The sequence below is a fragment of the Cornus florida genome, unplaced genomic scaffold (genome assembly GCF_030987335.1).
Source record: "Cornus florida cultivar Cherokee Brave unplaced genomic scaffold, ASM3098733v1 CherokeeBrave_3.0.0_Hap2_Chr05, whole genome shotgun sequence".
Lineage (NCBI taxonomy): Eukaryota > Viridiplantae > Streptophyta > Magnoliopsida > Cornales > Cornaceae > Cornus > Cornus florida.
In genome coordinates, this window is record NW_026775575.1 from 76,941,362 (window position 1) to 76,957,274 (window position 15,913).

At 36.1% G+C, this 15,913-nt stretch overlaps 1 protein-coding gene across 1 annotated transcript; it reads left to right on the forward strand.

Annotated features, from left to right (window-relative positions):
- The first annotated feature begins 13,534 nt into the window (after window positions 1-13,534).
- LOC132306933 (EID1-like F-box protein 3) lies at window positions 13,535-14,659 on the forward strand. Its single transcript, XM_059804541.1, has one exon. The coding sequence runs from the start codon at window positions 13,572-13,574 to the stop codon at window positions 14,448-14,450; it is 879 nt and encodes a 292-aa protein (XP_059660524.1). The 5' UTR covers window positions 13,535-13,571; the 3' UTR covers window positions 14,451-14,659.
- Window positions 14,660-15,913: the final 1,254 nt, after the last annotated feature.

Genomic DNA, 15,913 nt, shown 5'->3' on the forward strand with positions numbered 1-15,913 from the left:
GCTCCTTCGTGGCGAGATACTCCACCAATTCTCCTCTCGCTATCATGCTTTCTACTTGTTGCTGTAGGGACCTGCAATCATTGGTGGTGTGCCCATAATCTCTATGGTAGGCACAATGTTTGCTTTTGTCCTTCTGCTCCAAGGGTTGTTTCATGGGCTGAGGAGTTGCAAACCTCGTCTTATTCTCTTGGAATAGGCGCGCCAAGGTAGTACGGAGAGGGGTAAGCCTGTCCTCTGTCCTTCGCCTTTTCTCAGACGCTTGGGTGACTTGTGTGGCGGTATGAGGAACCTTCTGCATCCTTGTGCTCGCAGCTTTCTCTCGAGACTTGTTTTCCACTATGACGAGGGTAGCGTGCTGTGCACGGTGGGCTACGTTTTCCTCCAACCGAATGTAGATTTGTGCCCTAGCGTTCAAAGTCTGCATATCCGGGGGGGAATATTTGACCAAGGATGTGTGAAACTTGGTTCCCTGGATCATTGCCAACTTAAATGTTTCGATTGCCGTGGCAGGGTGGCAATCTGCTATCTCCGAGGCCTCCATGTTAAACCTGGATAAAAAATCTTGCAGAGTTTCTCCCTTCCTTTGCCTTATGGTGAAAAGGCTGGCGATACTTTTCTTCTGCTTCTTATTTCCGCAATACTGGGCTAAGAACATAGTGCACAAGGTCTCATAGTCAGGGATAGACTTGTGTGGCCTATTCCTGAACCATTCTAACGCTGCTCCGGTTAAACTGGTAGGAAAAACCTTACACATCCACGGATCGTTATGATCGTCTAATGCCATCTTTTGCGCATAATGATCGAGATGCCGAGAGGGGTCTCCTGCCCCATCGAACTGGGTGAAGGATGGCATTGTGAACTTCTTCGGCCTCTCCACAAGGTACACCTCGTCAGTAAAGGGGGTCTTGACCAAGGAGTTCTTGTGCTCCCTAGCCATCTGGGCTGGTGTCTGGACTCTCAAGAGCTTCTTTTCGTCGAAGGCATTTTGTGCGCGTGCGCCATCTGGAACGCCATTGGACCATACCGTAAGCCTATGGCTGGACTCGGCCTGTTCGTCCTGTGTGCGATGCGGGAGATTATCCGAAGCAACCGCCTCGGACCTCGTCCCTTGCTTTTGCTGAACCTCACTAGGTCGCGCCCCATTGGGTGGTGTCTCGTTGGCTGGAGGCTCGTGAACCGGAGGTAAATTCCGGGTGGGGGGTGGTGCTGCAGCATCGCCTGGTGGTGGTTGTGGCGTTAGCCTGGCCATGGCCGTGTGCAGCGTATGAGTCTGCTGCTGAAGTGCAGCTATCTGGGCGACACTCGTATCGTTTGCTTGCCGGAGTGTCTCAAATTGGTGCAAGAACTCTTCTCGCATCTTTTGCATCAATTCTATCTGTTGATTCATTGCTGACTCTCCGTTTGACATTCCAGACACGACTAAAGGATTTAATTTGAAGAACAAGTGGGAGTATATTTTTATACGGTTCCCACAGACGGCGCCAAAGTGTAGGTGCAAAATTTCGCTCAACCAATAATGATTGAGAAAAATGAAACAACTCACTCAAAAAACAATAAAAATAAATAAGAACAGTGTATAGAGAAGCGTGGAATTGCTTGATCCTTTATTGGAGGTCTTAGCCTCTATTTATACACAAAAGATTGCAAAATTATGGTAGGACTCGCCTTGCTTGCCCTCCAATTCTTTCTATATAACCATTCTTTTCTAATAGAGTTTTTTCCATTGTCGAATTTTCCATACATAGAACTTGCCTTGTACAGAACTTCCTATTAGAATTTTCCTTCTACAGTCAATCCTTCAAATGGTAGGACTTGTGCATTCTTGGGCTGAATATATTTTGATCCGGCTGGGCCTGAGTAACAGGCCGGATGTTAAATACTCATAAGCTGGGCTGATGACTTCTTGATTCGGCCTTGATGGAAGTTGGAGGACAAATAACAATGGTCTTGGGCTGTAAATACCCTTAACTTGGGCTTGAGCATGATGGGCCTTATATGTCCTTGGAATGTAGACATGGGTAGTGGTGACGTGTGCGCTTTTTATTGGAGGGAGTTTTTTTCCCTCCACACTATTGTGCCTTGAAATTATAAATAATAGACGGATAGATAAAATATTAAAAGAAGTTCTAGTAGAAATCCAAAAACTTCATAGGGAAAAAAAGAAAGGATCACCACCACTAACAAAAACCTCACCAACAGCAAAAGCCTTACCAGCAGAACGTTCACCATCAACCCCACCATCAAAGGTAAACTCAGCACCAGCAGCAAACTCACCACCAAAACCAGCTCCTCAAACCACTACACCAGCAGCAAAAAACTAACCACCAGAATTTACCCTCACTGACTAACCCCATCCTAAACCATCTGAAGCCTCCCTTCAAACCTCTCCTCCCCAATGATCAAGCCCCTCTACCAATCAAGTTATCAAAGTTCTTCTCTTTTTCACAAGATAGTACACTTACTTCCCCTCATAAAAGAATTCTCACAAATAAAACCAGTCACAAAACCTCCATCAACCAAACTCCTCACTTTTTTTTACCCTCCACCTATCCCATAATCTATAAGCGGACAACCCCATCTTCATTTCCCCCCTCCAATTGCTAAACCAGTCCACTTACCATACCCCATTCTAGAGCATGACACTCACATCTCTAGGAAAACTAAACCATCACTGGCCAAACAAAATATCATAAACCACCACCTCCAAACTACTCATTTGCACCAAAGAACTTTAATCCACTTTTGTATGATTCTCCAGGGCACCAAATTGAAAGGTTAACAGAGGAGCTCCAATGGAAGGATAAGAACTTAGGCAAGCTATCGATTTGTACAAGGACCTAAAGAAGACCATTTCAGAGCTAAGATCAGAAGTTGCTTTGCTCAAGTCTCAAAAGACACATCTTCCCCTCACCACCAGCGGAATGCAGTGTCATACAACAACCACCACCAGGTTCAAATTTAAATTTGAACTCTAATCCACAAGTCACATCTCCTCTATAGGGCCCTACTTCACATGTCTCACATACCCAAAGAAGCAAAAGACCTGCTTAATTTCATGCTACCTGTAACCCCTCATATGTTACAAAACCTACTCTGAGCTATCAGCAGCACTCTCTTACATCACCCATTGCCAACCCATGACCCCTCTCCTCCATTGTCCATCATATCTGTCACACAACCACCTCCCCCAACTTTAGCCCCTGTTATTACCCATCATATAAAGTGATGGTAAGGTGAAATTCGAGTGTTTTCCTCCATCTTCTGATTCACAAGGTTTCATTGACCCCCCAAATGAGGTTGCAGACGAGGGTTTAGAGTTCTGAGGGTCTTTCCATCTTATAGGGATCTGAGATACCCATTGGATTCCTCCGAGACACGGGTTGATCAGACCCAAGTTCAAACCCGAATAAAATATCAAACAATTAATACTTTAATGAATACAGAATACAAAATAAAATAAGAATAAATATTAAAAGCCGAAAGAAACTAAAATAAATCCTTTAAAGATAAATACTTAAATCACAATAATCCAAAACCTTCAATAAATTAAACAACTCGGGAATCCATCTCTAGTGGACCCCTAATAAAAATCCAAATTGAATTAAAACAACTGAAAGAACATCCTGATAAAAGCTATGGAGAGAAGTCCTACGTCGTCGGTAGAGTGAGTAGAAACCTCTGCTCAGCACGAATACGTCTAAGTTTGGAACTGTCGTGTATCTGAAAAACAGAATTGGGTCAAGCCCACGCGCAAGTTCTATACTACTACAATCCAAACAGAGGCCCGATACGCATGTACATCCTAAACAATTCAACAATAGCTAATAGTCCATAAATATATATATAGTCACGCTAAAGGACTCTCACTGGACTACAGGCCTGTCTCAACCTGAGTAAAGGTAACATGCTAAAACGCACACGAAGTGGGCATGTGTACCTGGACCTAAACAGGGTACACCTCCAACCATCGTATCCAGCTATGCATCACTCCCTAACCGTCGATCATGAGACTCAAGCTCATATCGAGGTACCATAACGATATATTTAAAATCCATCCTGTATCTTAGTAGTGCCGCTCAACTAGTCGTTGCCATGACACTACAATCAATAGAACTTAACTTTTAGTTAATCCAATTCTTAATCCCAAGTAGGTAAGTTTTGGTATTTTGAAACCAAACCGTCCCTAGTATACCACCGTCTCATACCGGTGTATACTATCCAACCATCCAGCAGTTGATAAAACAAACACTTAAGGTAAATATCAACTAAATCCATACTTCCAACAATTGATACTAACAACGATAATGAAAGCATCAAAACAAAATTACAGTATATTCGTAAACATACTCAATTTATAGTGTTTCATAAAATCTGGTATAGTGCTAAGTTTAAATCTTAATAGCATTCAACATCCAGCAGTTAATATTATAGGCAATTAAGGCAAATATCAACAAAGTCCATGCCTCCAATAATTGATACTAACAGTGATAATGAAAACATCAAAACAGAATTACAATATATACATAGACATGCTTAATCTGTAGTGTTTTCACAAAATCCAGTATAGTGCTAAGTTTGTTTAAATCTTAAAGTCACTCAACACCAACTCATCCAAAACAAATATAATTCAGATACATGATCATGATATATGGTGAAACATGTTTCAATTATATTATCTGTCTCCGAAGTTTACTAATGCAGTGAGCTAAACATTACAAGTCTTCTAACTCTAAACACAATGCACTAGTTTGTTTAGATTGTACACTGTCCAAACTATCGTAGATAATCAATCTATTAACACCTCTTGGAACTTTAATACAGACCTAATCCTCAATTAAACCTTCCACCTTCAATTCCATACCTATCTGCAAACTCCGGAATCCATCCCTTGCTTGCAAAAACTGACTGGAAACAAAGAAAAAAAATAAAATTCACCAAGGAGACGTCTCCAAAAATGTGGAGCTGCCTCCTTTAATCCTTGGAGCCGGCTCCCACACTTGGGAGCCGCCTCCACATCAAAGGGAGCCGCCTCTCTCCAAGGGAGAGCCGGCTCTCTCCCTCTCTGCCTCGTCTCATCTCCTTCCGATGACTTCTGCAGCCTCTAAACCTCACTGCTATGGCTTCCATACACTGTAACCCAATCTCAGTATGTTCCCAGTCCATGTTTAAGTCTTTAAAACATTCTATAAATAGGTTTAAACAGAGAATTATGCAATTAAAGTTCATATTTTAACAGGTTTACAAGCATACAACACATATAGATATGTTTCAGTTTTAGCACGAACATAAAACGTTTTTAATTGATTCAATTAATCCTAGAACTGTTTAAGAATGCAAAGAACACGAAGCTTAAAGGAGAGAGTAAGGATAGAACTTGCCTTACACCGACGTCCGTCTCAATCTCCGGCGAATCATTTGTTTGTTCTCTGTTTTCTCCCAATCGTCTCCAAAACTTCTCTCAACCTTACTATGTCGTAATTTTATTCTAAAACCCTAGGTAGACAACTTAGGTGAATATTTATAAGCCACACTAATCCTAGGCTCTCTAAAACCCTAACTGGATTTACTCGGCCCATAAAGTAATCTAGGTTTATATCAATGACGGCTATGAACTATAAACCTAAGATATGCAACCAATCCTACAGTCACGTTAAAACTAATTAAATTTAATTAAATAAGTTCATACCATTAAAGCAATAATGAAAACAACTAATTAAAACAACTAACTACAACAAAACAATTAAATAACAATTAAATAATTAATACAATTAAAGCAAAAAGTAAAACAATTAAATAAATTAACTATAACTAAATCAGTTAAATAAACATATACACACTTAAACAATAAAAATGAAATTTAAACAATAAAGAAAATATCTAAACAATAAAGAAAATACCAGGACTATCCTTTTTTAAATTAGGGGTATTACAAGATCTCCATTCACAAGAGAATCCCTTTCAAAGTTATTCAAACAGCTACAACAAAACTTTGGAAGATACATGGACTCACAGACACCATTTTAGGAATTCTCTATAATTGTTTCTCATTGTTTATCATTTTCTCTGCAATTATTCAAGCCTCCGACCTTTTTCAGATGTTAAATGGGCGAAGAATAGATTTATTGCACTTAAATATAAATCATTTCTAAATCATTTTAATGCTTAAAAATGTCTAAAGTAAATTATTAAAGAACGAGCATGTCATCTAAATAACATTATGTTCATTCTATACACCTTAATAGGGGGCATTTTTCAAAATGCTAGCTACTCTACTTGCTTATGAACACATCAATATTTTGTTATCATCAAAAAAGGGAAGATTGTTGACCTAAAGGTTTCATCCAAGGGCAATCTAGTGATTTTGATGATTACAAACCATTAATAATGTTCTCGAACTAATGTTTACAATGAGTATACAGATTCAAGATCATATCTATGAAGAGCAAAATAAAAAATAAAAAATAAAGGTATAAAGAAATAAGATGCCAGCAACTTTAAAGAAGAAAGCAAGATTACCTCAAAGTTTGAAATGATCATGGACAAGACTTAAAGAAAGGGGTAGATAGCTTAGTAAGTGTTTAGAATTCAATGTCAAAGTAATTTATGAATCCATTTAAAGCTCGTATCTATAGATTCATGCATTCATTCCTAAAAAACATCTATAAGGGTATCTAAGACTTTTCACTTAAGAAATCTAACTTACAGTTCATGTAACTGGTTAAATGAAATGATCTAACCGATCAGATGCATGGAACATAAAACATATCTCCCATATATCTCTATAGACACCATGTAACCAGTTAGATATAATGATGTATCCGATTAGATGCATTGAGACAGAGAACATATTTTTTGTAACGACTCACTTCAGCACAAAGTATGATATTATCCGCTTTAAGCCTGAACCCGCACGGTTTTACTCTTGGGTTGTACTCCAAAAGGCCTCATACCAATTGGAGTCACACACCTAAATATAAAAATTTCACCTTTCCTTTACCTAGGCGATGTGGGATTGTGCACCCGTAGTTCGCCCAGTGTGATAGCCTGCATCACAATCCACCCCCCTTGAAGGCCCGATATCCCCGTCAGCATGTGCACTTCCGGCTGGGTCAAGTTCTGATGCCATTTATAATGATCCATTCCACCACATGATATGATCAATATTGTCCACTTTGGGCCTAAGCCTGCACGATTTTACTTTTAGGCTTTACCCCAAAAGGCCTTATATTAATTGAAGTAACACACCTACATATAAACACTTCATATTTCCCTTACCCAGATGATGTGGGATTGTGCACCCGTAACTCGCCCAGTGGGGTAGCCTACCAATGTCTCGCACCCGCCCACAAAGTCATCATATTTTCCCTACAAAGCATGATGTAACCGATCAGATCAAATAAAGTAATCGATCAGATTACATGAAGTAATCAATTAGATGTATTAAAACAGAGAACAAGTTCTACAAAGCATGGTGTAACCGATCAGATCACATGAAGTAACCGGTTATTAGTTCACACAAAGTAATCGATTAGATGAATTAAATCAGAGAATGTCTTTTACATTCATCTTCATGTAACCGATCACATAAAAGTATGTAACCGATCAGATGAGATCTGGATCTCATCTTGTCGAGTAGATCAAGCCATGCAACCGGTTAGTTGGTTACCTATAAATACTTCTAACGGTTGAAATCACATTAAATGCTTGTCACTTACATTTAACAACCACATTTATGCAATTAATGATTCTCATTTCAACAATCAAAATACTCTATATAAGAGTATGCATTGAATAAGGTAAGATCTATCTTTGAGAGAACATTTGAAAGAGCATTTACTCAAGCAATTATTTCTCTTGTTCATTCAATCATCATCATATAATTGAGCTTCATCTGATTCATTTATTACTCTAGTATTGTGAGTTTACATTTGTACAACAATCTTTACAGAGATACTCTTGTACTACTACTTTGTTACTTCAAAAACATTGTAAGGGTTGGTCTGACCTGTAACACCCCCACATTTTCCACGCATAAGTTGATCAGGCTTATACATGAAAAACGAGGGATATCAAAAACAATTGGCAATATACAAGCATGGAATACAAAATGATGATAATAAAAGAATTTAGACAGGAAAGGAACACTAAATAATACAACATCCATCCATCCTTTATTTAAATACAGTACTCCATTACAACTTGGAAATCCTATGTCAAGGATCCCTAAATATAAACCTGAGAGTTCAACGTCAAAAGTAAATAAAAACTGAAACTGAAGTAATACGTAAAACTTCTACCCTGAACTGGATCGTAAGAGTAGATGAGTTCGGATGGTGGTCCCACACTGCTAACCTCAACCTTGGAACGGGTACTGACCGTATCCTGAAATAGCAACAATGGTGGGTCAACCCCACGAGCAAGTCCTCTCTACTATGACCCAAATCAGAGAATCAAATCAATTAATCATTATGAATCGGATGAATACTATATCTGTATACATCCTAAGGGAACTATCCAATGTATAACATGACCTCAACCAGAATAGACGGTGATCACTTAGACTCACACTAGGTGGTTAAGTGTCGCCTTTCCCTACCCGGGAAATCAGCTATTATACATGGTGCACGGTACTGACAACACAGACTATAACGAACTACACAGTGATAACACCTCTCAAAGTACTGATGAATATACTGAGCATATAAATTAGGCAACACATGCCAATAATATTACTAAATATACTGAGCATGTCAATTAGGCAACACATGCCAATAATATTAAACCACATACCCCGACAGCCACACATCTGTCTATAGCAACGAATGCATAAGGTATAAATGAGTCTAAACTTATTAGCCAGCTCATATGGTTCTATATGGCAACTCATCCATATAATATAAATGTGACATAATTAAACAGTCCATTTATTTCCTGAAATGCACACAGCATAATAATCATGGTTTGTATATCATTAACAACATAAATAATCCTGCAATGTATAACGGACAATTTATTTGAATTAAAACCATGTAATCATTTAATTTTAACATTAATGATTTAATACTGTTTAATAAAATAATAACACAATTAATGATTAACAATGTCATTAAATTAACTACATCCGTTTAATGGTGATCTGTATTGAAAGCGATACAATTAATATTTAAAAATATTAATCGGACATAATAATAACTAACGGTTAATAAAATAATAATTTAATGTCCCGTTAAACCCGTAAGTACCAACCATAGGCCCAAAAGTGCAAGTTTAAGGTTCTGGAAATTACAAAACAGGCCCTAGGGGTATTCTGGTAATTTTCAGCAGCTGACAGGGCCCTTCACGCGCCCCCACGCGCCTCCCTAAGCTTCCCCACGCGCAGCCAAGCTTTCCCACTCTCCCACGCGCTCACACGCGCTTGCACGCGCGTTTGGAGAGTTCCACGCTCGCGCACGCGCTCCCACGCGCGTCTGGAATCAGTTACGCGCGGACTAATGGTTCCTTGCTGACGCGGCGACCTCCGGTTGGTTGGCTGCATCATCTTTCCTACATGCACGCCACACAGGATCAATCCACCTACCTTCCCTCCATCCAACGCTCACGGATCCGGGTGTACCGCGGTAACATGGACCGCGGTGCACCGGATCAATCGCTGCTGTTTAATGGTCCAGATGCGCGCGCATACCCTCCTATGGTGCACCGCATCACACCGGATCACTCCGGTCATCTCCCCCATTGCCGGCGACCGGAAAACTCGCCGGAAGGTCGCCGGAAATTGCAGAAAAGCCCCGGAAAAATCTAGAAAATTCTAGAAAAATCCCTAAAACTTTATTTAATTATTTTCGGCCATTATTAATTTCATAGGATATTAAATAAATATATACCATCCTATATAATTAAAATTTCATTAATTTAATAAGATAAAATTTATAATTTATTAATCTACTAACCTTGGCTCTATGCATACAAATAAACCAAACAATTAATTTATTAATTCAAAGGGGAAAAGTAGATAATAACTTGCCTTTTTGGATTTTAAAATAAATCCGCCGGTTACGCGTAGTCGGGTAAATTTCTCCTACACTGGTCCAAGCTCCTTTCTTTCTCTCTCACCTTTCTTCTCTTTCTTTCCTCTAACAACAACTCTCTACTATTTTAAATTGGTTTCTAACTTCCCTTCTCATCAAACTAACTAATATTTATACAAATTAAAATAATATAAATATTACAAATATCTAAATTTACATTAAACTCACCACATTCCCAACCATATGGCTTCAAGTCCTACCTATAAATATTAATGAAATCCTATCCTAATCTCTAATTTCATCATGACTTGTGATTTAATACTATTATTATTATTATAACTATTATTATTATTATTAATAAACTATTATAATTAATATTATTATATTATTATTATTATTAATAACTATTATAATAATTATTATTATTACATAAGAGTACATTATATCATCATAATACTTTATAACATAAATATAATACTTTAATTAACTAATATTGCTTAATTAAACATAATCAACAAATAAAATTATTAATAATAATACATGCACAATTAAATGAATAAATTTACTATTTTAACATATACAATTAATTTACATGCACCATTAAATGAACTTAAGAAAACAATATAGCATGCACAATAATAGGTAAAGAAATCCACACATAAATGAATTTAAATAAACTAAACTCTTTAATAAAATATGGGGTATTACATGACCCAAAGGAAGATTAAGGGAGATTGTTCTCTTAGCAAGCATAATGGAAGCAAGGTCTTGCTTCTTGTGAATGTTTGTTCTCCACCAATAAGGAGAAGTTATAGTGGATTTGGGAAAGTCTCAAGAGGGATTTTAAGCCGAGAAGTAAGAGTTTCCGAACCTCGTTAAAATCGTCGTGTTAGAGTATGCAATTTCTTTACTCTTATCTCTCTTACAATTATGTTATAAGTCGTTTACTTACTTCATTCAATTATTGCATAAGTGTGATAAGTATATCTCTATAAATTATTTTTCATTGATTACGAAAATTGCCCATTGACTCCATTCACCCTCCTCTAGAGTCAATTATTGCGTAACAATTACAAATTATAGTTTGTCAACAAAAAACACCATGTTTGCAAAATGAACAAGTTATATTACTCTTCAAAGCGAAATAAACAATTGTATTGGTTAGGTGCAAAATTTATTAATTGATAAAATTATTAAATATTAAATTTTATCAACTCTAATTAAAAATAAAAAATTTGACATTGAAAATTGATAGAGAAGATAATAACATCATCATTTTGGCACAACTATCAATCAACATATGTTTAATAGTAGAATCAAATCTATAACAAATCCAAGAACCATATAAAAAATAGGCAATGAATATTTTATGAATATGTAGTAATAGTTGTAGCAGTATATAATATATGTACTAATTATAATATTACTATAAGTTTGTTCTAAAGTTTAGATGTATGAGTTTCTTGTAAAAAAAAAAAAAAAAAAAAAAAAAAAAAACTATCTACAATCACGTGGTTCAATGTCTTTAGCTATTACCTTTCTAAAAAAAAAAAAATCTTTAATTATTGGTCAATTATTATGGGTTATATAGGACTTATAAAGATACATAATCCTGAATAATAAAAAAAGTATGGATATAATGTCTCCCCAACGTCAATGATTATAGGGCAAAATACAGAAATCCCCCCCCCCCCCCCTCCCCCTTCCCCTGCGACTTGTAACATTTTATAGTAAATCACCCTTATCTATTTTTTTTTACCAAAGAACCTTCCTCGACTTGCAGCCTTTTTTTCAATTACTCACCCTTGTCTATTTTTTTTTATCAAAGAACACCCTTCAACTATCTGAAAGGGGTAAAAGAGTTAATATTTGGACCAAAATGTCCTTTTATTTAAATCTTAATTCTCCCGAATTTCAAAAATTCATATCTCGCAAACCGTACATTTAAAAATTATAAATAATATATGCACGAAAAGCTTATGAAATAAGGATTCTAGAAATATAAGATTTGTATAACAAACTTTCATAATTAGAGAGAAATCGACAATCTAAAAATCTACTCCAACAATTTTATTTTATTTTTAAAAAATAAAATATTCGAGATATTTGCAAAAAAATTTCAGAATTATTCATTTACATATGAAACGGAATATATAAAAAATTTAGCCCCAACAGAGATCGATTTCATGAGATATCATATTTTGCGTCAAAGTATTTTCGTTCTTTTATAGATTCACCATTTTAAAAAAATAAATATGAATATTAGGTCTTTATTGGGGTTAATTTTTTTATATGTTATGCTCCATATGAAAATGAATAATTTTGAAAATTTTCTTACAAATAACCGGAGTATTTTATAAAAAATAAAATAAAATAATATTGTTGTAGTAGATTTTTAGATTATCTATTTCTTTCTGGTTATAAAATTTTGTTAAACGAATCTTATATTTCTTTCTTTATAAGTTTTTCGTGCATATATTATTTGTAATATTTTGATATACGATTTGTGAAATATGAATTTTTGAAATTCGAAAAAATTAAGATTTAAATAAAAGGGTATTTTGGTTCAAATATTATCTCTTTTACCCCTTAGATAGTTGAGGGGAGTACTTTGGTAAAAAAATTAGACAAGGGGAATTTATTGGAAAGGGTTATAAGTCGAGGAAGTTCTTTGGTAAAAAAATTAGACGAAAGGAGTTTAGTGAAAAAAGTTACAAGTTGGGAAGGGTTTTTTATACTTTGTCCATTATTATAATGGTCAAAATAAAGTTACATTGTGAAGGTTAATTTTATCCATTAAAATGTTTTGAAAAAATTTAAATAATAAATTTATAATTTAAATAAATTAATTCATAGAGGTGTGAGTATAATTTTTCTTTTAACACGCGAGTAATAAAGATAAACCGGAAGGTTAATCTTGCAGAGCATTTCACCCTTTAAAAAAATGGGTGAAGTTTCAATGAGGAAGCATCCATTAACGTTTGGCATAAGTACACATTTGGGAAAGCACACTGACCAATCACTTCCTTCTTTAGCACTTCAATATCCCCCATACCTATAACTCTACTCACCCACTTTCCCTTTCAATTTTCCTTTTCCTTTTCCTCCATTCCCTGACCAAGTGACGACGACATCCCCAAAAACAAACACCAACAGAACAACCGTATCCACGTCAGATATTACACGTGTACGCCTCTTACTCCCCCACGTCTACACCATTATCTTACACTAACAAATTATTATTTTACTCTAGATATTTTCCTAGATTCACCCCTTAAAACCCGCCACGTATCACCACAGATATTTCGAACCAAGAGAAAAGATAATTTAGTGGGACACGTGGCTTCAGATCTCTTGTTCCATCAACAGCGAACATTGTTCCTAGTTCTGCTAAACCCAAAACTCCAATGCTACACAAACACGTGTCCTCTACCAAATGGAATAGTTACACGTGTTGAGATATTTAAAAACGTTCTAGACACTGCTATATATATACATGTGTGCATATCCCAACTTTCCCGAAATACCATAGTTGTTGTCGGAAGAATGAACTCCAACCAGAGACCAAGACTGAACTCGCCGAGTCAGCCGTCCGAGTCATGCGACTCGGGCATTCTCAACCAGCAAATACTCGTGCTCGTCTTCGAGTATATCAAGTGGGACCTCCATTCATTGTGCCAGGCCGCGTCGGTCAGCCGGAAGCTCCGTGCCATCGCCAACCGACTCCTCTGGAGGGAGCTATGCGTGTACCGCGCGCCGCGAATGGTGGTTGCATTGGCCAACGCATCGCCCAACGGCCGTCTCGCGGGTGGTTGGCACGCGCTCGCAAAGCTTCTATTCTTTTGCTGCGGTTGTGAGTCGACTCGGCATTTTAAACTGAGTCGACCCTTGCCGGGTCATTTCGTGAACGGGACTCGTTTTTCGAAGACGTCGGGTGGGAGCTTTTTGGCGAAGAGGTGTAGGGGCGATACGCTGTATGTGAGCGATCCTTGTGAGCATGCGATGGCAAACAAGGAGGACGATTTGGGGATCTACCGAGGGGTATTTCGGGGATTTAAGAGGTCGAGAACGAGGGCTTGTTTGGTCGGACGGCAGGCGGCGCTCGAGGAGAGGGTTAGGTGTCCTTACTGTGGGACCCGCGTGTGGAGCATGACCGCGGCTCGGCTCGTGACCAAGAGTGCAGCTAGGAGGCTCGGCTCGCCTGAAGGTGGGTTGGAATATTTCGTGTGTGTGAATGGGCACTTGCATGGGACGTGTTGGCTAGTGCCTCTATCGTCGGATGAGGGTGGAATCGATGATGATGATGATAATGCTGATAGTAGCGGGGATGGTGATGGAATCTATGCGGTTGGATGCGAAGATCCGACGGTGAGCAATGGAAGTGTTAGCTCGACTTGTTCAGAAGTCAGCAGCTTGATGGCTTAGGTATTAGCTGGGTAACTCTTGGTGGGTCCAATCAACAATTCTTATTTGACGGTTCTATTTAGTGTATCGCTGATGTAACAATTTTTGGTATTATTCACTCTCTTTTTTTTTTCTTTTTTTTTTTGTTGGTATAAAATATTTGTTTGTTTCATTGCCTATAGGCCCTACAAAATACGAGTAATGAGAACCATTTTTGTTTTGTGGTTGCTGATGGAGATTTTTTTTTTTTTTTCACCTCCACTTGGAAAAAAGCATACACAGGCGATTAAATGGGTAGATATAGGATATCTCTGCATAGTAACATGCGACTCTGTCACTCCACAGACTGGTTGTTGATATGACAAGTCTTGACTTTACGCTTTCCTCAATTGTCATTCTATTCAAAATTAAATTAGAGCTTATAAATTTCTAAAACTATCACATTTAGTTACATTTAGTTCATTAAATAACTATAATAGTTTCTTATTGATATATTTTTTTTATTGAAATAAATTATAAAAAAATGTCACACCAATTTGATAAAATATTCTCTATTAAGTTTGTATAAGTTTATCTTTATTTTTTAATTAATTATTTAAATAAAAATCTTAAATAAAATTTTTTGAAACAATTTAAGTAATTTTTTAATTTTTATGAATATATTACATTGAAAAGTTAATATTTTTATTTATGTAATTTATTAATTTTTCATAAATATTGTTTTAAAAAGAATATATTTTTTATATTAAATTTTTTTAAAGTGAGTATAATAAATTAATTATTTTAAAAAATGATAGCTACAAATCTATTTAATTTTTTTTATTTTTATAATAAATTGATACTAATTATAAAGTTAAGGTAAATGGTATAATTGATATTTAAATAATAAAAAATATAATAAAAAATAATTTAATAAGAAATGACAAATTTAATTAGAAAGGATAAAATAGTCTTTTGTGATGAGTTTGTTTTTATTTGTAACAAATCAATAATTTATGAAGCAATCTTTAGTACAAGGGGTTAGTTGCAAAAAGTCAATAGTTTAGGAGTTTTTTTTTACACTTTATCCTAAATTTAATAAAACTAGCATCAAGCAAATTATGCAAATTACTGGAAAACGTGTCTTAAATATGGTCAACATTATATTAATTTAATATTTTTATTTTTTTTTTAAAAAATGTTGCAATATGTTCATAAGAGCACAATTGAAGCGTAGATTGATGTAAATATGTAATAAGGCGAAAAAATCAGACTGAATCAATTGATTTGGTTCTATTGGTTCTTGGTTTCAATTTTTGTGAAATCTTTAGGATTTATTTGGTTCAAAAATTCTCCTAAACTAATCCAATTCAAACCATACGCCCCTAATTCAAAAAAGAAAAAAAGAAAAAGAAAAAGAAAAAGGAGGAACTTACAAAAATAATATGCTAATCAAAAGTAACGTACATGACAAATATAAAAATTAGTAGAATATTAAGACCCCG